Below are 27,318 nucleotides of genomic sequence, written 5' to 3'. Positions count from 1 at the left end.
GCCTCAATGCATTCCCCGACAAATTGACTTCAGACCTCGACGCGCTCCGCGGCCTACACTCGACGTTCCTCCTCCCACTCTTGTCCTCTGAAAACGATCCTCTCTCCTCTCTTCCTCCCCCCTCCCCTCTCTCTCTCTCTCTCTCTCTCTCTCTCTTTTTCTCTCACTCATCCTCCCTCCACCAGAGACTCGACAAACCGCTAGGCGATGCTCAACGTACGACGACTCCTTTATTATTAGCCGCGGCGAAGCTAGTTAACCGAGTTAGTTAAGTGAGAATTATTATTTAGCTGCCACCCTCAGCCCCTGACATCCCCAGCCGACATCGTCATACATCTCCGTCTCTCTTTCTCTCTCTCTCTCTCTCTCTCTCTCTCTCTCTCTCTCTCTCTCTCTCTCTCTCTCTCTCTCTCTCTCTCTCTCTCTCTCTCTCTCTCTCTCTCTCTCTCTCTCTTACCGTTTCTGATTTGCTTGTCCTCTTCTCTCTTGTTTCCCCAGGCTGAATGGAAGACGACCGAATCTCGGAGCTCTCGTCGACTCCGACATGTCTCACGTCCAACGACGCGTCGTTTCGCTCCCGTCGTCGTCATCGTCGTCGCCTCATCCTCTTGCGCGCTGTCTTATTTGTCCAGGAGGAGCGAGGTGTCGAGCACTTTACGATTTCCGACTACTTTTCCATACCGTTTCGTTCCTTTCGTGCGCCACGAAGCATTCAAGCTACAACTTATCTCTCCATTCGCGCGAAAAGCAAAACAAACGAGAAGTAGCTGTTTGATGGTTTCATTGATGCCATTTCGTATAGGTATCGGCTCTCACGTGTACTATTGCATAAAATGTTTTATGAAAACAAACTTGCCAGGAATTTCTTAAGCGTATCATCTGCTAAATCGAGAGATAACTTATTGTAAAAATAACGCATTAATATTTCAACGAAACAGTCTTTTTTAAATTATATCTTTGCGATATTTTTATAATATTAAACATTAGTCATTTAGGTTTAGTTTAAAATTCTATTAAAGAGCTTATATAAAAGTATTGAAAACATCCCCGATTTAGCAGTATTATCCAAAGTTATCACAGTAAATGACATGTCGGGAAGAAATTTTTAGAAAAAAATAAGATAGCATAGTTTCACGAAGGTATGTCTGTTCAAAAGTCAAATCGGATAAACATCACGTACACATTCGGTGAATCGAATTCGCCACTGGCTCACTATCCAATACGAAGATTCACCGAATCCTGAGCGGTCACGGTTCATCGAGAATCGTCCGCCGCTTTAGGAATCTACTCTAGATATCTGAAGTCGACTCCAGGGAGAGAGAATCCAGTAGAACTGTATGGTTTTTGGAGTCACGGATAAGGGAAACGAAGGGACACGATGGAGAAGGAAGAGGGAATCGAGGCGGAAGCAGCCGATGCTCTTATCTGTCTACGGTACGTCGTAACGATTACTCGAGGTTGGTCCTGGCGTATATATAGATATCGCGGAACGACGGAGGGTTCGCCATTCTCGCGTCTCGAATCTGGGGTCAGGACACGTTGCTAGGTCGGTGAAATTTTGTTTCCGCTAGAGTTGCTCCCCGACGAGCCGCCGAATGGAACCATCTCTTAATTAGCTCTTAGGCGAAAGGTAATTCGTGCTTGAGTATAAGCCCAAGTGCAAACTTCTCGCTACGCTATTTTAAACGTTTACGCAAACTTTGAATCCTAGCCGCATCTCAATGAGATCGCCACCAGCGGAGATTCTCTCCATACACACACACACACACACACTCTCTCTCTCTCTCTCTCTCTCTCTCTCTCTCTCTCTCTCTCTCTCTCTCTCTTTCTGCTTTTATTTGAAAGCGCAATCTCGAAATAACTTAAACAATCTCGAATAATTTCAAACAATGTTAACAGCAAGTAACTATTATTATTAATAAGCAATGTTAAGTAATCAAATTAGAAAGACAAGATTAAGAAAATTATAATTTTACACACAATAATCATAACATTAAATATTGGTTAAACTATTAAAAATAATTAAATTATTATTCTGCGGTAATGTCATATATATAAAATATTGCAAAAATAATGTAATTTCTTTAGACTAATTATGCTAGCGAAAATGTATATCAATACACATGGATGAAGAATGAAGAAGCAATAAGTGTATTAATACAAATTGTAAGCAAGATTACAGTGCTTTAACGAATTAAGCTTTGCGACCGGGAGTGGATAACCTCTCGCATTTGCCCTACTCGCAACCGATTAATTAAACGCGACACGGTTCATGGCAGAGCCAATTTACGGCAATTGCCACTTTTTGGAGCGCGGCGCGGTTCATCGCCAAGCGACGTGTGTCTGTAATTTGATCCGTCGACAATACGGACAAGCTATTTCGCCCTATCAAACCCGGTCGAACTATCGCAAAATACTCGATTGCAATTTAAATGACGCGTACGCTTATAATTAACTGATCCACGCCGAAAGGGCGCGAAGAGGCGAACGTGAGCATGATACATATCCCTAGGATATGAATTAACAAGCGGATGATAGCTAATTTACGCTTTCTAGTTCGGGTACAGGCAGGCATACCGGTATCTTCGGCGTCGAGAAAGCCCTTGGCGAAGGGCGAGAAGCACGACGACGAATCGTGCTCGTGGTCGGGCGCCGACGAGCAAGGAACCGACGCGCAGAGAAATGTGACAGAGGTGGTGGCGGCGGCGGCGGCGGCGGCGGCGGCGGCGGCGGCGGCAGGAGGTGGGAATAGGGATTCCATTATTTAACCGAGGTAGTTTAGGCGAGTATTAGGGGGTTGAGTTTATGACACCCCTCGGCTGTCCGGATTGCCTATTAATACGATATGAGCCCCGCGCTCTACGGGCGGGCTTCCGCGCGCGCGCCATCGCATTCGCATTTCCTGGCTTGTGTCACTCGATTTTTTGCTGTTACGTTTTTTAGAGTTATTTCTTTTTTTCAGAATACACGATGCGTATGAATCGCGAGTGTTCGTAGTTTCGCGCGCGTCAAACCGACGGCGGTCTAGCTATGAAATCCTTAATGATGTTATGATTTCGCTTGAATATCACACCCTCCTACCCTTTCTTTCGTCCTTCGTTACTCTGCACATCGTAGAACAAAGCCGACTCTCGATTAACTCTCTCGGCCTTTTGTGGCGAGTTTTAAACTTGTATCGAATCGCGCTGGGTTTCGCGCACTATTATCCGACGTAATCTTACGATTATAGTGGTTTTATAGTACTATTAAGTTATCGTGTTCTTACATAGAATCAAACATTCAACACGTCCCTATTTAGTCCTGCAATTGAGATACTCCTGTTTTTAAATTAAATCTCATTTAATGTAGTAAACTCGGTCATAAAAAATTGATGATATTTTGGCAGATGAAAGAATCTTAAGGTATAATGTTAGATTTACTTAAAAAACCATTTAACACGCACTGTGTGATAAATTTGTAAGAATTTTGAAGATAAATTTTATCTACGAAGTACGAAATGACTTAAGCTTGAGAAATAAAGGGATACATCGCCAAGATAAATACGTGGTAGGATACATTGCCAAGTTTTAAAGTTAACTATAGCATTCCGTTAATAAGAGGCTATATCGACTTTATATACGTTTCGGCAAGCGTATCCCCCGTGTTATTTCAAGCAGAACGGTGGTCGGAACTGACTAGGACCACTTGCCCGATACGATAGCTCCAGCCTGTGCGCGTACAGCTTCCCTTCGGCAGAGCGGGACGCTCGTCGATGGTTTTCTAATTTGGCGAGCAAACACTCGCTTTACGGCGGGCAAGCATCGATGGCGAATAGTTTGGCTGAGCGCAATCCGCAGCGGGTCCCGCGGCGGCCGGGGGTCCAGGCGAGAGCGTTCTAAGTAGCGGCAAACGATCATCCTCTCCTCCACCCCCGCCCTTTCCGCCGCTGATTTACACGCGTTACACCGACGCGACGCGACGCGACGCGATGAGACGAGACACGTACCCCGGGGCACGTGCGTATACGATGCGCGTAAACGATCGCCGCACGGTCCCCCGGTGCACGCCGGGTTGGCTCTTGCTCCTCTCCCTCTGCCCTTTCGGGAGTTGCGCGCCCTACGCCGCCCGGGTTGCAACGGCAACCACGAATGACGGTAGCTCTCGTCGGCGTGTCTCATGTCGGTGTGCGACGCGCGTGTATCGGGGCCCCCGCTGCACGCCGGCTAACAGAAGGCAGATCTCTCCCGGGAGACTCGACGCTTGTTTGCGCTGCTTATCATCAGTTCCCATTAATATTAAACCGCATTCAACGAACGAAGCCCGGCGCCCGGCCACCCCACGGCGGCCGCCCCGATGTGTACATAGGTATAGAGGCGCGCCGTATACCGGGTGTCCCACATTATTCAGATTTTCTTGGGTCTCCGTACGTTAATATGGGATCGACTTTATTTTCTCGTCAAAAGCGCTTATTTGACGCCAACGTTTCCAATGGTACTCTCGTAACATTCAGGTTTAAGTATCGTGCTTTGTAATAAGCTTTGTAACCAACCTCCAAGACAAAATCTTGTTAAAATGAAATTTGTTGAAAATTTGAAACGAATAATAAAATTTCACGTTATCTGTTCTTATTCTTCAATAAGATAGTTGAGGCGTTGATGATATTTTTGTTAACTTATTTCAAATTGAATTCAAAGATTCATGCGTCAAGAAAAATATGGATAGTCCGAGGTACCCCGTATGTATATACGATATGCGCTTCTATCGAACGCATACACGTGCACACGCGCACATACACACCTTTCGCTCGTGTGTATACACGCAGTGGTTACTCGAGCGTGAGACCGCTACGTACATTGGTGTACGAGAGCTCGTGCGTGTACGTGTACGCGCAAATCGGCGTTTCACGCAGACACGGTCGATGTGTTACGCGGGATGCTGGATCTACGTGTATATATAAATGTGTGTACGTCGAGTGTGTGCGTGCCACCCGTCGGCGGGTTCACCGTCGGCACCGAGTCGCGGGGGGGAGAATGCTCAATTTTCACCCTTTGTTTAATCGCCGGCTACGGAGTCGACTACATTAATTTAATACCCACGCGTGCGCGCCGGCGCGCACTCGATTCTAAAAGGGAAAGATTTCGGGGGTGAGGGCGGACCTCCGCGTCTTACGATCAACGAGGCATACGATAAAGAAGGTGTGAATATCTACCTGACGATCTTTTATAAGAAAGCCTCTTCGTCACACCTGCGCGAATTTCTCGGTCAATTGGCCGAGAGCGTGAGAAAGCACCAATTGAGATTACATGATAAAGTGATTTTAATCTCTAGCAAACCAAAAAATGCATCTCAGTGAAATTTCCATATTTTTGCGTAAATCTGTGCAAACACTGTAACTGCGAAATTCCTTATGAAATTCTTTTCTCAGGCATAAAGATTCATGCATAATATGATGAGCATGAGATGGATGTTTACATATTTAAGCAGCAAAATATAAGAAAAAGTGTTTACATTTAACACACTCATTTTCGAAATAGATTTTATGATATTTTGCATTATATATACAGAATATTTTAAAATTCACAAATTTAAATACTACAGTAAAAAAGTGCTCGAAGAATTAAGTAAAATAGTTACTTGTAATCTTTCATTTTAAGAAATACTTTTGAGATACAAGAACTGGTCATTAGAAATTACGTCATCTACAATGCGGTCATTAATCTTATCGCTCGCGCGAATGTCTAAATGTGATTTTTGTGATCAACTTTAAATCTTTATATCTCAAAAATTACTATTTGAAATAAAAATTTACAAATAGCTTTGATGTAAATTTTTTGAAACAAAAAAAAAACAGGGAATTTATGTAATTAAAAACGAAAAATTGTAAATAAGTAAACAATTCCAAAAATGATGTAAAATAATTCTTGCGACTTCTTGGAGAAAGTATGCTGCGCAATCTTAAACTAGCGTTAAAAGTTGAAGCTCTACTCCAAAATCTCTGCGATTTCGAGTGAGCGCAGAATGGCGCAGCTGTTGAAAGCGTCATGTAGTCGTGAATCCTACATTGCCGTTAGAAAGGAAGATCGAGTCGATTGCGTTTAAAATAAGACTAGTCATCTGCCCGGAGGTCTTCACCGGGTGCGCGTAATAGAAGCCTGGGAGGGTAAAACGTCTCGCTCGTCAGCAACACGGTGGGCGGGCAGGTCTGCGATCGCTTAGGAGCCAAAGGACGATTCAATTAGTATCAACCAGAGCAATTCTGTACTTTAACCGGTCCCATTGACCATCCTCTCGACCCATACCTTGTAACTGAGCGTGATCGATCCTGCCGACGATTAAAGCACGCTCTCGAGTTTGTTTCTACGCGGTGAGGTGAAGCGTCTCATCGAAAATACTACCTCATAGAATTACATTCAATAAATTTTATATAATGATATTTGAAGGGGGGAAGAGAAAGGCTCGCGAAATTTATCGCACCACTAATAATTACATGGTAATAACGGCGAATTGACCATACACCGGCCATAATGGTAGATAAAAAACACGGTGTAAACAGAGACCGTTCTTTTGTGTAGCTATAATGCTCGTCGATGTAAATTTTTCAACGATATTTATGTTTTCATTCTCGCGAACAATTTGTGCTCTTTCGTTCATTGCTCATTACTTGAATATTTTATGAACGTTTTATATTTTATACTGGTGAACATTTTGAAATGCGCAGTCATACTGATTAGAAAATAAATACGGGGGATTGTTTTACATATTATCCACGCCATTGTACCTTTTTCATACATTTTTAACTCACTTATGTACAATGTTTTTCATTTTATTATATCAAATTCTAATTTGAGTTTGATTGTTTTCTAATTATCGATTCTAAATATTGTTCTTTTCGAGTACACGATCTCGAGTAAAACAGACGCATAAGTTTTTACTTATTTAAGAAATCACTTTATATCATATATTTTAATCTATATTTGTGACCACATTTTCGTTTTACGATATATCTGGGGAACATGTCTTAACTCAAAAAATGTGTACAAAGCCATTTTATTCCATGTACTCACGCACTTAAAAAGGACCGAAACCTACGGTCGAAACGTTGTGCACTAATTAATTAAATATATTTAAGGCCAGTTAGGTCGAAATTAATAATTGCATTTATTGTTCCTTTCGGTTTAAATAAAACTTTACAATTTTGGAAAAACTTAAGACTATAATCTATATAGATGAAATGTAAAATATAACAATTGCATCTTTATCAAATAATTACTTGCACTCAAGAATTATTTTACATTCCTACAAATTTACATATCACTTTACATTTGACATCACTTATCTCGCACATATGAAACAAAGAACTAGAGAGAGAATTTTTATTGAGAAATACTCCTCGGAACACTTTGTCACACATATGTCGGCACGAACTAAACTCTCAAGAGACATTCCTAAGTGATCCGCCAAAACGATAATATATCCATATAGATTCCCATAAAAGAGAGATTGAATGGCGATACGAGGCAAATGACCCGCCCCCTGGCCGACGGCACGGACGGGAATCTATTGAAAGCCTCTCGCGCCTGTTTCAGGACGCTCTCTCCCCTCTTCTCTGGCACTCTCTCTCAGCCTTCCAACTGGCCGCAATCCCCGCCACCGTAGCGGGCGTGACTCTCAAGGGGGTCACACTCTCTGCGTCACCGCTAGACTCTCGTTGCTACCTCTCTCCTCTAGCCGAGTCCGTCTCTCTATCTCGTCCTCTCAACTTCGTCCTCTACTCTCTCTCCTCTCTCGTCTCTCCTCTCCACCCTCTCTCTAATCTCTTCTTCACTCTCCTCTCTCTCTCTCTCTCTCTCTGCTCCTCACTGCTCATGTCTCATCTCTCCCTCTCTCTCCCTATCTCTCTCTCTCTCTCTCTCTCTCTCTCTCTCTCTCTCTCTCTCTCTCCCCCCCTCTGCTGCCCTTTCCCCCAACTCGTCGCGCGTGTTCCCTATCACAAGAGCGCGTGTGTGAGCAGTCTATAGCGATAGACGTCAACTGCCTCCGAGCAGCACCCCTCGTTCCTCGCTCTCATGTCCCCACGTAGTTCCACGTGTACATGCCGCGCGCGTTCGGTATGTGCGTGCATGTAAACGCAAAGACGCAATTTGAGCACAGCCGCAATCACATGACCGCCGTTGTCATAGTCATCGACGACGACGACGACGACGAAGTCCTTTATACTGCATCCAGACCACGTTGCCACTATAACCGCCTAATATCGAGCAGCAGTTGAGAAGCGCAGCGAAAGCTGAGAAGAGAGAGAGAGGAAATAATGGTGATCGAAGGACAGAGCGAACGAGAATCGCAAGAGAAAGGATGAGAGAGCGCGAGAGGGGAGGAGAAAGAGAGGGTTGACAAGCGGACCGAGGGAGAAACGCCTGCGGCTGGTAGTCGCCGCCGGCGTGGAAATGTATTAGGGCTCGCATAGCTAAACTAATTGGTTAAATCTGTTGGGCCGCATAACTGGGAGGCTAATTGGGTGATTTCCTGACAAATTATATCCACCCCGACGACTACGCCTACTCGGTAGCGGGACCGTTTGTCACTTGACACTTTGAAGAGGCAAACGTCCAAGAAGCGCGAGAAAAAGGGAAGGAGATGGGTGGCTGACGGGGAGGGCTGAGGGGTGGAAGAGAGCAGAAGAACGGGCCTGAGAGAGTGAAATAGAGAAAAAGCTGATTTCGGCCGTGTGCCAGAAACGTCCAAGTTTATTCGCGTGGTGGAACCGACACGGACTTATAGACTCGTTCGTTTACATTGCGCCCGCGTCTTCTCCTCGTCAAGACGCATCGTGTCGCCAACCAGCGATCGTACGAGACTCGCGTGCAGCCGAGAAAATCCAACCAAGAGCACAGAACGTGTTCTACGTGAAAACTAATCAAACTTAAGCTTCTGATTCTACAAGAGTATTTCAGTTTTAGTTACATGTTTGGTTACAGTTATATGTATATTATGTTTGCAAAATAGAAGGAAGGACAAGTCCTTACGTCTTTAATTGACATTTTTAATCAACTTTACAAACTATTGTTCTATCTTTCGAAGTAACATTGTTATAAAATATTATTGGATACGAAGATTAAGATTTCTCTTTTTCTTCGGCAATGTTAAAAAATCATATTTTTTACTCCGAAAGCTCAGCATCCGTTTCTGGATATAGCGAGCCATCCATATAAAAGGCTGTGTTCCGATATTACTGCCAGTACTGAAGATCTATAGTTTCCGTTACGTACACTATAGATTTTCAGTACTGGCAGTAATATCGGAATGCAGCCATAGTCTCTCCGTCCTTCTATCCTTCGCCGCGGCGTCGCGAAAATTATTTTTGCTAACGAGCCGCGATGGGACACAGCCGTAAGTTTCGCGCGAAATTGCGACCGACCGTGCTGTTAATACGCACGCGGCCGTTTAGAATTCAGACGCCGAGCGTCGCAACGCTGCAACGGTGGACGGAATCACGTGCGCAACTTATGAGGTTGCCTTTGAGCGAATAAGCGCAACTCAACAGCAGCGACAAGGCTCTTTTCGATGCGACGAAACGGGACTTTTCCAACGCTGCCACAAACGAACTACTGAAGCGCAAATGGGATAACGAAATCTTATTTTTCGGTCGATTTCAAGTGGGTCGTACTCTAACAGGAATTTAATCACCGGGCAAGTTAAGGCTGAAAATTGAAAAATCGTGACCTCATAGCAGACGCAATTAATCTTTTATAGCAAATGTATGGAGAGAAGTGGGATCTCCATTTATCAAGAGAACTATAGTCAAGGAAAACATTTTTTATCCGTTTACCTTTATAAATTTATTAATATTAAAAACTACTAGTCTTCTTTCTTGTTTCTTTTTGAATACAATTCATACATGACTTATAAACAAACAAGAGGTGGGATATTAAATTAATTTAGAACTAAATTGCTAAAATTTATACATGTAAAATTAAATACACCTTATATTTTCATTTAACAAACTAATGTCGAATGTCAGTCTCCTAAGAATATTCAATTAGCAAAGCCCACATACATATGCCAGAAGTCTGGAAAAGGTTAACGTATCCCGGGACTCGCGCCAAAGTCTTAAAGCACTGTTACTTAGTTGATGCAAAGACGTGGCAAATGTGAAGTATAAATTAGCATTATATTTACACACACATACAGACACACACACGCGCGCGCGCGCATATATATATATATATATATATATATATATATATATTTATATACGTACACATATATTTCTATTGAACGGAAATCCTTTTCAACAAATTTTGCAATAGCTTGAACTATTAGTCGCCTATTCGCTACCATGACAAGACCCCGCCCAGCCTGTATTTCACAGTCGAGCTCAACCACTTTACGGCGTTTCCGTCAGAAAGACGTCTGGCACGACGTAACGTTTGGCAAAGCCATATACATTTCACGTGCAAGTTCTTCGCGCGAGCTGCGTACGATGTCGTTAAATATGCGGACAGCCGTGAATTTTAGTGCGATCCAGTGCACCACATTCATATCTGCTATTAGACGTGTCATTAATTGCAAATTAAACGGGACAAATTTGCTCGGTAGAGACATTACCGTGAGGTATTACGCTAAACAATTTCTTCTTATATGTTTACATTATACTTTCTAATGAAGAGAAATTAAGTTAATATTAACTTCGTTAATGCATATGTATTAATTGTACGGAAGAATTTAATGAGAATAATTCAAAATTATATTGGATCTATAATAGTTTGTAAGATAAAAATTATTTGAAAAATCATCTGCCGACAAGACAATTTAAATTGTAACGTTTATAAAAAAGTAGGTGAGATCAGGTCCATTTAACGTAGACGTCAGCTCTCCAGATTTCACGGTTGCCATTAAACGTGCCATTAGTCGCAAATTAAAGTCGATTCTATGGTACGACGCTCGGTATTAGGCGTTACGTGCGGGAGACTCGCCTAGTAAAGACACATGTACGAATTCGACGATGTAGATGGATCCACACATTGGATACATATACATATACATTCCGGCCAAGTGGATCAGATCGCAGTTAGGGAACGCAAAGGAGGGAATCTTTTAATTTGACGCACCATAAAGCACGCCTAGCCGGTTTCCCGGGGATCCCTGATTTCGGCGACGGTGTGACAGTTGGTACCTACATTGTATATGATATCGCGCGGAGTCCCCATGGGAGGTCACGGCTGACACCATGGCGTGTCGTATCGCTGCAATAATAACGCGTAAGCGATACCCGGACTGCGACCCCCGCGTCTAATGCGACATAATATATATACATGTATGTATATATGCGCGCCCTTTTACTCTTTTCGCCTGTATATAATGCATATATACATGTACGATTCAACGATATTTTTACCGTATATAACGAATTAGTTCGAGTAACTCACGAAAGGATGCGTTTATGTAATACATAATTGTGCATCGAAGCACGATATAGCCATATAATCACCTCTTTTGAACATCTTTTGGATATCTTTACAGTTTGGAAGTCGTTCTCCTCAATGTTCGATTATCCTGAAATTCTATTCTCATCCTCGTTACATCACGATCTTATGATGAAATATTCTTCAATTTTCATCAACGCGGCTATCTTCTACCTGTCATAACGAAATTTTTCTAATTGAATTTATATCGGGTACATATTCATATTTCTTTCTCTTCTTTTTTATACAAATCATGTAATAAATGCGATAGTTTGGCAACAGCGTTAAACAAATATCTTTTGTGAACGAACCAAATATATCGGCCGGATATATGTATAATGCGACTATTTTTTTGACCGATACATAATGTATTTTTTTCTCTCCATTGTGCGTTATACAATATACTCGTTTATATATATATACCCGTAATATTGTGTACTCGTTTTTACCGTCGTAGGAGAATAACGTAGCATTTCACATTTTCATGCGTGAAAGTCACAACACACATGCTTTTGCACGTTGGTCGGTGCCGCGCCGACTGTTCGAAACGTTCGACGGTTTAAACGAAATTGCACTTAATAATTTACATTAATCGATGCTCAATAGCCTATAGGAAATGCTAATTGCGGGCGGGGTAATCGCTAACAATTAACGTTCACGCGATTACACAGCCGACGTCATTGTGTTGCTCCGAGTGCGTACACTCGGCGGCGGCGCGGCAGCCAGGAGGAAAACTGCGACGTAAATGGGAATTAGTAACATATTCGCACGCAAACAAACAGAAACACACATCATAATGCGCGGCGCTTTTGCGACACATGTACAAAACGGTCGTAACGGCACGTCGCACTGCATCTGGGAGTTTACGGAAAATCCGCGAATTGCGTTTACGGAAAGTGATTTGCCGGTTTCTATAGTCGTTCATTTGCCAGTACACGTGGAATCTCATCCAAGTATCTCTCTTAATTTTAATGAGGATTTTATTAACAAATCTAATGTTGACTTTTCATTAGAAGAATTTTGAGAGGATCAATTTTTACTTGGCGTTTAATGTTTCGATAAATATAAAATATATTAATCTGAAAAAATGGAATCAATTTAAAGGCAAACGAAATTAAAGCTAATTTTTTTAATTACACCTCAGAAAATGTTATCGCGAATAGAAAAATTGTAATAAATTTTACATATTTAATTGAACTGGATTGTTACGGATGTCTCAATGTTTCATTATTACAACATTAAGCGTAAAATTTATGTACACTGTGAAATCTCGTTTAAATAGTTAAAATAGTTTAATCCGTTTAGTACCGCTTGCAAGCTCGTTAGTATTCGTTAGTACCCGCGATTCACTAATATTATATTTTTCACGATGAAATATAGATCGAAAACGATAGCGTCGCAATGCCAACTGCCGTCATAATTAAGGTTATTACCGTGAGATAGGGACATTAAGATTTTCTGAAATAGAGCTGTCATTGGATACAGTTATCTTTACACCGTCGTCGCTAACGTTACTGATGTATAACGGCCATATATCATTCTACTCTGCATGAACCTAATTTCCGCTCGTGTCACGCGTAATTTCGTCTACTTTTTCAAGAGCTCCCCGATCTCTAATTAGGGGTAAACGATCAATCATTCGGTCGCGAAGTAAATCAGAGGAGGAGTTTCCTAATGAGACGTGTATTATGAACGTGGAACTTATTCCTCTACGCTTAAACGTCCATTAAATTAACTTTCGCGGTAATTGTTACATACTTTGGATTATGCTTTTTAATTAATTCCGTTTCGATAATGATACACGATGTAGAAACTCTTATCGTGTAAATTCTGAATTAACGATTCATTAATCTAATATTTTTGGCATGTAATTATAATATTCGAATAATTTTAATGTTGAGAAATGATATTTATCGCTTGCAATACCGACAAAAGAACAATTTTGCTAAAGTATCCAAAATTTTAACTAGATATAGATCTGAACATAATTTTGTTGGGCCATCAAAGTAATTAGGAAGAACGTTCAAGCATCGTTGAGCGACGTTGCAAAAGGTTTTGACATTCTATCAATCAGTTTAAGCGACTTGTATAACTACTTTGATTACATAATAAGGTTTGTATTCCGATGCTAAATTTTTAGATAACCTGTTTAACTACCTTAGCAAAATCGTTCTTTTGAATGATTTAACCTTCATTAGTGCCGAATTTATGAGGTACATAATTATAAACCTGCCTACTTTTTCTATTTCTAACTATTTTCAATTGTGGATTGATATACGCGCTTTACAATACAAAGGCTTTTCCGAAATCCGTCGCTAATGTCCGCCATTGTTGATGCTGCAGTTAATCGGAGTATCTCGGTAAACGTCGCCCATCGCGACTAAACGCGGCACCAAGGAGTACTCCAGTCATGCGTCGCGGGGTTAAGGAAAGGGCGTGCTGTCCGCATTGATTTACGCGGAGGAGGATGGTAAGCGAGAGAAACGAGAAGAGAGTCGCCGCGCGCGGGGTTGCGAGACTGAAGCGAAAGCGGGGAGGGGGGGTGACATCGGGGAGAGGGAGGGCAAAGTGAGAAAGAGAGAATGAGGGAGGGAGGGAGGGAGGGAGGGAGAGAGAGAGAACGGGAGGACCACCGTAGTTGTAGAATCCGAAGCCACGTGATCGGAATAGTCGATTCCGTCCTCCGCCTTTCGGCCCTCCGGAGGAAGCTTTCCTCCCGCGTCCGTCCTACGATTCGAGTCCCACCCCTGTCCTCCAGCCCCTGTGTCCCTCTCTTTCTCTCTCCACTATGCTATTCGTCTCCGCCACCCACGCCCGGTCGCGTGGATACGTGGTCGAACCGCCGCGAGGACACCGTATAATTATCGGATGGCAGGTAACTCGAACGCTCTCGCCTGGTTTTAATTGGCCAATTATCGTGGCGCGAATAGATGGTGCCGCCGGTCCAGATAGGCGTGAAACTTTTGGGGTGGCCTGCTCACCGAGCGACACAACGCGACTTTCTGTGACGAATATCTCTTGGCAGGAGGGTGCCAACGCGCGCGCGGAGCGGGATACCCAGGGAGATGAGGCGGGGATGGGAAAGAGTGGGCGGAAGGGAAGAGACAGGGGATGCATGGGCATCGAGAAGGGAAGATCGAGGGGGTCGCGCGTCGATATGTGTGCGAACAGCGCGCGCACGGTACGTGTGTATTCGTGTGCGGTGGACGGGTAGAATCGGGATCAGAATCGGGAGCACGAACGGGCGCAAATTGGTCACGGCTGGTCTGTCCGATCTCCGTGCCGAGCGCCCCGCCACCAACCTTCGTCTCTCACCCCGTTCTGCCGCTCGATCGCTCTATCAACCCCTCTCGCCGTCCCACGTTCCGCCGCCGCACCGTGCTCCATATCTATCTCGCCAACTAGCTAACCTCCCGACTCGCGTACCGTTTCGGAACTATTAGGGACCCCCGTATCTAAACCCACATCACTTTGGCAGGTGAAGTAATCCATCGGCTCCGGTGTTCACCTGAGCCATAATGACACGGGGGATGCTCCTCGACGCTCGATCATCAACAATGGGATTCTCATCGATGGCACGTAATTAATGCGCGAGATTATTCGTGAAGATTTTATACGTTTATTGCCTCTGTTTAATCGCCTCTCAGAGACGAGCAACGGCGCTTAGGCCACCTGGAGAGAACGTACGTCAATGTGCGTTACATTAATGTCGTGAGTTATTAATTAAGTTTTGGCGTACTACAAATCGAGTGGCAAACAATGCATGCATACGGAATGCACCGCAAATGACCTCGATCCATCGTACGTGACGCTTACCAAGTACACTAATTTTTTATCTCTCGCGGCAATTAAAATATTGATTTGCAAAATGTCCATGAAACATAGAGAGCGCATCAAATTTTTGCAGAAATTTTCGGTATCTTTATCGCAAAAATTGAGAAAAACAAAACTCATTTATTTCATATCACCCATGCACATACTGTTGTTAGATATTTTTCTCAATCATAATTATACAATCGCAATTGTTAAACAGACATATTATAACTCGTTACAGCTCGAAGAGAGAAGAGACATATAACGAACAAAGATTAGTGTCGCAACCGACGTCGACTAAATCGGCCTTAACTGACGCGAGTGAAACCGCGCTCATTTGTTCGCGGATAATTGACATTAAGTTTAGAATGACATTTTCAAGAACGGGCGTCGTGAAAGCGATATTTTTGTAGACGGGGACGCGCGGTGAATTATTACGTTCGTCCGTATACGTGACAAGATGGAATGAGAAGAGCGCATTTCTACCTCTTCTTGAAGCCTTCGAGAACGCAAGGGCTATTCCAAAATTGTCTCCGGCTTTTTTTTCAGCTACAGATTTTTCCATTAATTTAGAGTCGCCAGTACGTAGCTTGACGATTTAACACGCCTGAACGAATAGGTAATGCTCCAAGCGTGCAAATGAGAACAGCGACTCTCTGAAATTTACTTTAGTGGAATCATCATTAGAGAATAATTTATGAAAATATTTAATATTAAAGCACTGAAAAAGGGAGACACACAATCAAATTTTTTTTTCTTTAAAAGAAAATTACTTAAAATCTGCTCGGGGAGAATATATAAATGAAAAGAATACAACGGCACTTCTAGGGCAGCCGTATGCGCAGAACAAGCTGCAGCGGTGTGTATATAATGTACGCGGCTAACAAAACGGTTGGACTTGATGAATAAAAGGTCTATTATCGCATTAACTACGGCACCCGCGATAATTAGTTTTCGCGGAACATGATAACACCGCGATACCTTGGCGCGCGGCTCAACTACCGCGCCGTTACTTCACTCAAACGCTAACCAAATAATGAGACGGTACAATTGAGAATTATTCGAGGCACGCTTAATCCAATTTGTCATCTAACGTGGATGATATTATGGTTATAATTTTGTAAGACAAAATGTTCATGTTTGCAAAACGTGTGCGCGATGTTACAGATCATCTATAAAACTATTCCAAGCTTAATCGCATTTTTAATATTGCGCTAACAAAATCCGGCCACACGCATGAAACGTTTACAGTTCGCTACTTTATATCGGTTGACCATTTATCATCGAGCGCAGCATTAGAACAATACAACAGCAATCATTAAAACTGTCAAAACGCTCCACTACCACAATCTTTCGGCAAAGCGTATGTATCTTTCCAATCTCGCCAATTTTCTGGAAAGAATCGATCACCGTAACAATAACGGCGTTAGTCTCGCCGAACAATTGATCCCGAGCTAATTCGATGATGATCGAGGGGTCGGGGGACCAACACCGAAGAGCAAACGAGAGGCGTAGGAAGGGATGAGAGAGAGAGAGAGAGAGAGAGAGAGAGAGAGAGAGAGAGAGAGAGAGAGAGAGAGAGAAGGGATGGAGGGGACAAAAGAGCAGAGAGAAACGAGGAAAGCTAAAGATCACGAGAGCAAGGGAGTTGACGAGAGAGGAAGATCGGTATTGCAGCATATCTGCCGGTTACGTTCGATTGGCTGACAGGGCGGTAGGCCAGCAATTACCTAAATGGTCGGGTAAACAATATCCGTGCACCGAGTTAAGAGCGGAGCGATAGCGGCACCAGCACCAAGCTCTCACATCAGTCCGTCGGTCGGTCGGTCGGTCGGTTGGTCGACCGGTCGGTCGTTTGGCTGTTGTGCGTTGGTCCTGATTTGATCGCTAGTACCATCCACAACTCGCTCTCTCCCTCTCTCTCCCCTTGCCCCTTCTCCTGAATCCGCATTCGCAGAAGGATGGAAGAACGAGAGAGAAAGGACGATACCTGCGCCCCGTATGTACCTACCACGATTATACTCTCCACCCTATACACAGGGAGATCGCTATACACAACCGTTGAAGAGGCCGCGATGCGCCGCCCCCACCGCCGACAACACACCGACGATCATCGCCAAACCCACGAAGCGTTTCGCGAACGCGTATACACGCGGCGAGCACGCAATTCCTCCACACGTTCTGCCTGCCTTTCTTCCTTCCCGAACGCAACGAATGATGCCCCGACGTGGGCTCGGAGGGAAAAGGTGTTCCTTCATCGGCGCCGCTCGACGGAGTCGCAGTGGTGGTTAAATCAAAGACAAACCACTTGAGAGAGAGAAAGAGAGAGAGAGAGAGAGAGAGAGAGAGAGAGAGAGCCGGTCCGATCGTGGAAAGGGGGCGGAGAGACACGCAAACGAAGGGGGGTGAGGAGAGAGAGAAGATTCGATGGAAGTGGGGTACTTGTGTGTACACAGCCGAGAGTATCTGACGAAAGCTCACCGCGAGACGTCTGCACGCGACGACTCGTCTCTGCTTGCGTGTGTACGTGCCTCGTCCATTCAGGGCCGCGACGCGCTCGTATACGTTAACCGTTTCCTGTGTGAGTGCGTGTACGCGCGATTGTGGAAGTGCATGCAACGATGCGCAGCACGCGAGACCAACACACAGAGGCATACCGGCCTTCGCGGTGCGGTTCTCGGTTACGAGCGTGTTAAAGCACGTGTGTGCGCGCAACCCCTAGCGGAAAACCGTCCGGCACGCCCATTGGCAGCCGACGGGAGCTTTTCGGGTAGTACGAGCGGGGTTAACCACGCCCTGTTGAGGCGGAACGAACCCCCCGCTTTCGCCGTTCTACTTGGACCTACGGTGCCCACCGCACTTCGCGCGGCGGCTCTCTCCTCTCGGCGCTAATAATACGCCGATATACCACCAATTCTGCCACCATGGCTCTACGCGGGACTCGGGAGAGTAGCTGCCACGGTACACGCGCCGCGTTGAGCCACCAAAGACATTGCTAATCGCGCGTCCATGCCGCGAAGGGTAAATCCTAAATCCACGATTCGCCTAACGTCGCGAATCTTGGACCACTCGCTCTGACATCAAGTCTCTCGGAAAGTGCAATTTAATTGGATCTAATCGAGAGATCTCACCTTCGTCAATTGTTTCGCTGTTCACTGCGACGAATCTGACAAGCCAGTGAGATTGACCGTGTTGGGATTAGTGACACAGTTCGAGAAAGGAGAAAGTGTGACTGCGCGTGTATAATGAAATATTTGCGTTGAAAGTGAAATTGGCCGATCGGAGGGGAGAAACATACAAATCAAGTTCCAAGAGTGATAATTGTTGTAATTTTCGGAAGCGAGGATGAAAAGACGCGAGACTAGGTAAAGGAAGATCGATCTTACTAGCGGGTAATGTGGAGGATGCAGGAAGGCAGGACCGTGTCGCCTTTAGGACCGGTCGTCCTGCAACGAGAGGAAGCGGATATGCGTGCCGGTCTGTCGCTGCCGCCGCAGGAAAGGAGACCCGTATTACTCGTGCGCACTGGCGAATCTTTTCCGCGGTACGACAACGTACGACAACAGCAACAGTCACCGTCGAGCCCATCGATCCTGCGATCCTCCGTCACTGCCATCGAGAAGGATCAGTATCACGAAACAGATCCGCAGGTCAGAGAGAAACGTTCGAACGACGAAGAGGAGGAAGAGCAGGATGAGGAGGAGGAAGACGAGGTCGAAGACGAGCGAAATACGTCGAGTATTAGAAGAAACGTCGTCGTGGACGATGAGGATGATGAAGAGCAGGAAGAAGAAGAGGAGGAAGAGAGCCAGCCCGAAAGACATCGAAACGGCAGCTATCACGGGGAGGACGGGGACGTCGAGGTTGACGTGTGTCGGGAGGACGCCGACGAGAGTAACCCCAGCAGCCCGGTGGATCTCACGGCGCCTTCGTCGAGGGGCGTCACGTCTGATCAATTCGTTCATCCGTTCGCCAACCGCGTGCATTCTTTTACCTGTGTACAAAGTGGTGGCCACGGGCCCGCCGGCCACGGGACCCCAGTGTATATATCCGGGCACGGCGCTACCGGCTCGGCCGTCATGGTGTGCACTTCCGGTGGCGTGGCGCGCACCACCACCGGCACGTCGACAGGTAGCATTACCACGACCGCCACCAGCACGGTGCAGACCAACGATAAGCGGTGCCTCGCATTCTCCGTCGAGAATATCCTCGACCCGAACAAGTTTACCGGTGGCCGCGTCGTCCACAATCGTGTGCAGCATCGCCGACACCGGCGCGCCGGCAGCGTGCACGAAGGTGATTAAAACTTCTTTGTTTTCTTCGCACAACTTCCCGCAGTGCCCGATTAACATTCGATCACAGAAAGACCCGACACGACGCATCTGCGTCACACGGCCGAAACACACCGAGGCTATCTCGGCAAATGAACTAAGAATAACCAAACGCGTGATGTCTTAAGCGGCACATTTCAGTCAGAACTTAATTGGTTGAAACGGAAAGAGAGAGGGAGAGAGTCGGTCGATAAACTTGAGTCATCTTTTTTGACTATACTTCCCCTCTTTGATTTTGACTTGAAAAGTAGACCATTTTATTATACAGTTTTAATACCCATTGCAAAATAAAAGTATATAACAGTTTTTTGTATAAATCAGTACATTCGCGAATTTATCCTTCAATCGTTACAAAGTATATAGATAAACGAAACAAAATAAGCATTTTATCATTATATAAAATAATCATACAATCATTGCATTAAAAATGTTTCACTTATGAGCACTGCTTTTATGATAGTAAGTGGAATAATCGTGAGTAATTTATCTCTAAACTTAATCTTCACAGAAAACCCTGTTTACACGGTATTATCCATTCGGTTGCTAGCTTGTAACTGAAAAAAATCTATGCTCCTTCCACATCGCTTCTGTCTTCTTCAAAGTTTCGCGCGATCTCCCGAGCGATATTTTTTCGCGACCGACAACTGCGTCTTAGCCCCCTTGATGCTTCACGGGTCCTCTCTTGCCTCTTCCTCGTTCTAACTTTAGACGCTAGAAGGAGGACTTCTTCTCCGACGATCGTGCAATTTTGGGAACTGTCGGGCTATTTACGTGTACGACGATACACGAAGATTCCAGCAAAAGTGACGACACTTAGGGATATTTCACTCGAAACGCGACAACGAAACTCTTCCAGTATCTCATTAACGTCATTCTCGATAATGTTGATACGGCCACAGAGCAATACGCTTAAATGTATCCAAAATTTCGTAATGGGATTAATTTATGTATGAAGAAATCTAATTCTAAACTCGTAATAGTAAACAGTTTTAGTAAAAACTTTTATAAGATACATATTATTTATTAAAGGTTACATTTTTTCCAATATGAAGTGTTGAAGAATTAATATATTAAAAGCAATGATTTTTCCAGAGAATTTTATTTTTAAGAAAGTGTATTATTATCATTTATTAAATTAATAATTGCAACATCACAAAATGCGACAGAAAATCTTAATTTACAAACTTAATTTACACACGGATATATATTTTATTTCAATTCCACGTTTAGTATATCAATCGTTAGAAATTTGCAAGATTATCGTATTAGCGACATATGTAAAGAATTAAATCGATCTCAATTTCATTGACGTTACAAAGTAATTTTTTGTCGTCCCTTCGTCCCTAAGTTTGCAATGATGAGAGAAATTTATCACCGGTGGGATTGGACGAGTTCGGTGACCGTTTGCCGCGAAGGATCCCAATTTCACAGTTGACTTTCGAATTTAATGGAGTCTGGCGGGCAGACGAGAGAAGTAGTCCTGCAGACCGATAAGGAACGGAAGAAGCGTCCCGAAGAAGGGGTGAAGCGAGGCAGAAGCGGCGATGACGGAGGTGGGCAGGGGTAGTAGCGACCGGGTGGCGGCGGCGGCGGCCTGTCGGAGCGTGACAAATTGCTCCGCTAATCTGCGTTAACCAGTCCTTGAACCCCGTCATCGTCGTTCCTTTATCCCGGTACGGGACGCCGAATGCTTACGAAATCAGCATCTCGATGGACGGTCCAGCCCGCCGTGACGTCTCCCGTCGGCATGGGCTAAGAGCTATTTTTATCGTCGACCGGAGAAGGAAGTCAGGGGGGAAAAAAAGAAAAAAAAGAAAAAGAAAGAGGAGGGTGAGAAAAGGACGCGCGGAAAACCGCGCGCGATGGATCGATCGCAGCCGTCGAAATCGAGATTACACGATTGTCGGCTCATCCATCTTACCAGGATGGTCGCCGCTTCCCATTAAAAGTGCATCAGACCCAAGCCAATCCGTTTTCGACTGCCGCTACCGGGATCTCCACTCCGCCCCCACCGCACCGCACGGATCCGCCGCATGGAATAATATCGCCGGTTGTTATGATAATCGCGCAGCATCGCGCCGTATCGCACCGCATCGCGCCAAGCCGCCCAGAAAATTGGCTCTTCTGCATCACAATGACTTCTCTCTCTTTCTCTCCCCCTCCCCCCTCTTTCTCTCTCTCTTTCTCTTTCCCGTTAGTAATCTCCCTTTCCTTATTCCTCCTGGTTGTCGCAGCATCCACGAAAATCACCCCTCCGAGCATTGCGTGATCCGAGATCCGGGATCTTCCGCTAGATTTCGACAAAATTTATAATTATCTTACGTACGCTTCGAAAAATCTCGATTCGCATATCGCTCCTCGCAGCTGCTACATTCGTTGTCATAAATGAAAAAAATCTCCGTGCGATAGATTATACACGGAGGGAATTTTCTCTTAAAATTTACTCTCAAAATCTAGTAATTGTGGGATAATATGCGACCTTAAGGAATTTTACTATACTTTTTAGTGAAATTTAGTAAATTTAATCAATTTTATTAAAAGTATAGTAAATTTTACTATACTTTTAATACATTTTACTAAAAAGTATAGTAAAATTCCTCGAGGTTACACATTATCCCACAATTACCAAATTTTGAGGGTATCCTAAATCTGGTAGATCATTTTATTATTCGTAATCGCATTATTGCGGATGCTTACGATATATCGTAGCAAACTTATACATTAAGACGTTTAATTCACATCAACTATAATACATACTAGTACTAGGAATTTACTTACATCATGAATTCATTGCCGCAAGCAATACAGGAACCGTTAGAGATCTTGTTTATGGTGTATTTCCCGATCGTGCCACTTGTCGTTAAACACTGTCATTGTGTTTAATGAGGAAAACCGAAATGAGATAAGTATTCCCGTGTCTGCTGCTTTGTCGCTACAATCGATTCCCCCCTTGTGTACCCTAACGTGTCCCTCAGGGACCTGGCATACATCCCCGATCGCTTCTCTCGCACATAACCCGCCTGATCGTGGTTAATGAAGAAGATCTAAACGATATGAATGGTCCTCCAGCCGGCGATTCTACCGCCATAAAAACGCAATGACAGAAACGCGATCTGCAATCGTTAATTCCCTAATGAACTCAATTAATTTCACGTCGTCACAGCTGTCATACTATTATAGGCGATGAAATGACGTGATAATGTTTCTCTTGAGAATATAGTTTTATTATTCGGCCAGATTTGCGCTAACAAATATACATTACATATCTTAAGATAAAGTTTAATTCAAGTCATTTTGTAATAAATATTATACTAATATTTTTATTAAATTTAATTTCTATGGAAATAATTAAGCGTGGATTATTCTCTATAAAGAAATTAATTATTCTTAATTAATTTTTACACACATTTTGGATATGTATTTCCATAATCTGATCACAGCTTTTTCAATTTAAAAATCTAATATAGTTTTAAGTAGTTATATTTAAATTATTATTAGCTTGAAAAACAATTATGTGAATAATTGAAATTCTATGTCTTATTAAACATAGAATATATTAACCTTAGAAATGAGAGAGAGAGAGGGGGAGGGGGGATTTCGTAAAAGGCATTAATCAACGTACTTGGCATTATCAAAGATCACAAAGTGTTTCGGCTGACAAAACCAAACGCAGTCCTGGGTGAAGCGAGCGGACGAGCGACAAAGTGAGAAAAAGAAGAAACAATATAAATTACGCAATTCAATTAGACGCAATCAATCGGCGCCGGCCAGGTATATCTCGATGTGGGGACCGCTGGGTTATATGAGAACGATATAGTAGACGGAAGAAGGCCAAAGAGAACCGAGGGGAGAGACAGGGAGATGGGAAAAGGTAGCCGTTTGGCGGCCTGTACGACGGGGCAAGAACGATCGCGCGTTAACGAGATACAAATCCCATTACGGCGTAAACCTTCTCGATCCGTCGCCCCCTACGGACTTCCAACCCCCAGGCACTGTGCTAGGCTGTAGGCTATGGGCCACGAGCCACGCCAATTCGGATAAAGTTCCACTGTCTCCCTCTCGCTTTCTCTCTCGGTCTGTCTTGCTTATTCCATCTTTCTCTGCCTCTCTTAGTGCCGACGTACCATCCTCGTCACTTTCCGTCTATCTTCTCTATGTCACTCTTTTTCTATCTCCTTCTCTCTGTCTCTCTGGTTTTGTTCAGCAGGCTATCCCCACCCCCGCGGTATCCCAGGGGCACCCCAACCCCCACGGACCAGAGCCAGGGAATATCTGTCCCCGGGACATCTGCGTGCTGATTGAATCTCCAATCTCCTCTCTCATTGAGCGAACGATTGGCCGTTTCTCTCTTTCTCCGTCCCCGCTTTTCTCTGTTCCTCCCTGATTCGCGCTTAAATCGTACCATTCTCGCAAGCTCAATCGGCAACTCGGCTACGCAACGCGACTCTTTCACGAAAGACCCGATACTTCTTCTTGATGAATCGTCTCAAAGTTACCACGAATAAAAATTTAGCTCAAACATTGGTCAGTAAATCACACGAGCGCATACGGGTCATTAATCAATCATTTTAAGCTATAACATTTGTACAAATAGAACCTAAAACAAATTATACCAACCTGTCTACGTATTATGTATGTAGCGCCCAGTACATATCTATTATATAATAATCTTTGTCATGAAAATGTATTGCGTTTTGTGTTTCGATTTATTTCTCCACTACTATATTATCTTTTGTAAGTTTCAAGTCGATATTTTTATATAAATTAAATTGTTTTAAAGAAGAAAAATAAATTAGAGAAATGTTTCTATGTGTGTGGCGAGTGAAATAGATTTCTGTTAAATCTGTAAGAATCACCTCAAACAATGGAAATGTCTCGACGTCGACACCGCAATTTTGTTCCTCGTATAATCAATCCTCGTCATCCGACACCGATCCCGTATCATCGTTTCTCCCTTCGTGGTTAACTCTCATTTACGTAACATAAAGGTGATCTCGTCGTTGTTATTTGCAGACGGTGACTCGCGGGGCGAGTTCGCCTGCGGCAGCGGCCAGGAAGATGAGGAAGGTACACCGGACACCATCATGGAGGAAATGGAGGAAGACGCCGAGGAGGAAGAGGAGGACGAAGAGATTGAAATGCGAGTTGTCGATCAGGATTCTGGCAGCGTCGGACGGGAAAATACAACTGGCGGCAGCACCAACACAACCACAACGAACTGTAAGAAGCGACAATCCTCGTCGTCGTCGTCTACATCGTCAAGCGGAGTTCAGGTACAAAACTGTCAGGGTCAGGGTCAAAATGGACAAAACGGCACTGGCGGCGGCGGCGGCAGCGGCGGGGGTAGTGGTGGTGGTGGTGGTGGTGGCGGCGGGGGCGGAAGTAATAGTAATACCAGTGGCAAACCCAGAAGAGCGCGGACGGCCTTTACGTACGAACAGCTGGTCAGGCTAGAAAACAAGTTCAAGACGACGAGATACTTGTCCGTGTGCGAACGTCTGAATCTAGCGCTCGAGCTGCAGCTGACTGAGACCCAGGTGAAGATCTGGTTCCAGAACCGACGGACTAAGTGGAAGAAACAGAATCCGGGCCTGGACGTGAACAGTCCTACCGTGCCGACGACGCCGCCGCATCCGTCGCCGTACGCGCCCGCCTTCCTCTTTGCCGCGCATCCTCATCAGCACCCATTGCCACACTCGCACGCACATCCACACCCGCATGCTCACGTACACCATCCGCCGCCACCGGTACCGCCACCGCCCGGGTATTACCACCCGGCAGCCCCACCTTACCCGCCGACCGGACCGACCTTCTTCGGCCATCATCTGTCGGCGACTCCTGCTGCGACTGCGTCAGGACCGCCGCCGACATCAACGCCTTCCTCCACCGGCCTGACTCTCTCGTCTCATCCGCACCCGCACACGCATCCGCACGCGTAGCGAAATCGGCGATGATATCCTGCATCAACGTCCTCGCCTTCGTAGTCATCGACAAGGAAACGGTGGGCTCGTGTGAGTACTTCCGGCCGTGGCAAGAAAAGTACCAGGATAAGGAGTGCAGATTGCGCGCGTTCATATATATTGAACGAAAAATTTTTAGACTATTAGTAACGCGTTCACCGACAATTTGTCACTTCTCCTGGTGATCATTCCTCCTGGTCATCGCGATTGTTTTTTATCGAATAGTATTCTCGTGATAATGAAATGAATTGGTCATTTTGAAAATAGCATAAGTTTATAATTTTTACAAAAACGTTTAATAGGATATATTATATATACTGCAATATACGAAGATAAAAATATTTAATAAACTAAGAACAATTTTAATTTATGGACATATGCCATTTTCAAAATACAGATAGTGCAGAACGATATTTTGACGTTGGGGTAGCAATTTTTATTAGATATGCACATTTTTAAAGAGAAAAATGTTAGAACCTAATTAAGTATTGAATTGGACGATGAGTGTAATGTTTTCGTTTGTTGGATCGGGGCGCGTAAGCGGCCCCAATGTTATATTTTGCCTTCTCGTTGCACACGTGGAACGACTCGATAGCATAATCGGTTTACGTAGGGTGACGTTCAAAAAAACGAGCGTATCATTTCGGCGCGACACCGGCCAGACATTTAAATTCCGTGCGTATTTTCCAAACAGCCGAGCTTTGGACTAACAGTGAACAGAACGACATCTTTTAAAAAGTGTATGCCCTCGTCTTTCGACAGATAATCTGATATTTGACAAAAGGTGGAATGGCAAAACTTCATTAAAAAGTTTTGATTACTTTCACTTCTTCAATTTGCACTCATTACTTCTTACTTGCGAGTTTTGCATCGTAAAAATTAAATAGAGTCATAAATTATTGTCCAAAACTGGCGCGAGTTATTCTTTTTCTAATAAAAAGAGGAGGGGACCTTGGTACTTTTCTCCAAGTAAAGTAGAGTAACACGAACACCCGAGTCCTTGTCGTTTTCTGACCTTTGTAATATATCTGTTTCTCCGACGGGAGAAACTTGTCTTAAGGGAAGTAGATTTTATCAGAAACGCTCTTATATATAGCAGTAAGGTGCATGCATGTATTATAAATGAATGCGCGAGAATGCGTGCGAGAGTGCAATGATTACGACTGTCGAAGAAAATTAGTGAAACAATGTTTCGTGCCGATCGCAAAAACGAGGCACATCCGGAACGTAGCGATCGTTCCTGTGTAAAATAAAAACCATACGTTACGCTCGTAAAAACCTCCATCCAATGTGTATAGATATACAAATAATCCCTGATTCATGCGACAAGCATAAAAGATCGATTTTGCTTACCGCACTCGGACCGTCGTGTTATAACAACAATATCTTGCATTGTTCAGGTTCCGCGTTTGTCGCGAAATAATTCCGCTGCCGGCTAAAGTTACAAATTTCATCTCATCGCTGTCTAATAACACAATGCCGCACGATTAGCTTATAAAACATATAAGTGAATTGAAAGGGGGGCAAGTTCAATTTGAATACAACAATATATTTTACATTAAAATCTCGTTAATTGTTCTTTGCTGCGTGAATAATTGCAAGGAATAAATACTAAATAATAGATTATCACTTGAATAAAACCGAGAATTATAAACTCGGCTCGATTCCGGCTCCTCACAAAAACACTCGCCAATACATTGAAATCGTGCACAACTTATCGTCACCCAACAATTTTTAACTTTGCGACACTTTGGTTTTTACAGTTTCTTAACG

General features: G+C 44.1%; 1 protein-coding gene across 1 annotated transcript; it reads left to right on the top strand.

Annotated features, from left to right (window-relative positions):
- Positions 1–14,076: 14,076 nt before the first annotated feature.
- On the top strand, positions 14,077–26,829 carry LOC105830508 (retinal homeobox protein Rx). Its single transcript, XM_028189630.2, has 2 exons — positions 14,077–19,550; positions 24,599–26,829. The coding sequence occupies exons 1-2, from the start codon at positions 18,650–18,652 to the stop codon at positions 25,522–25,524; spliced, it is 1,827 nt and encodes a 608-aa protein (XP_028045431.1). The 5' UTR covers positions 14,077–18,649; the 3' UTR covers positions 25,525–26,829.
- The last annotated feature ends 489 nt before the right edge of the window (positions 26,830–27,318 follow it).

This window comes from Monomorium pharaonis, chromosome 4, assembly GCF_013373865.1.
Source record: "Monomorium pharaonis isolate MP-MQ-018 chromosome 4, ASM1337386v2, whole genome shotgun sequence".
Lineage (NCBI taxonomy): Eukaryota > Metazoa > Arthropoda > Insecta > Hymenoptera > Formicidae > Monomorium > Monomorium pharaonis.
Note: the sequence above shows the minus strand (reverse complement) of the source record. Positions and strands in the feature narration are given on the sequence as shown.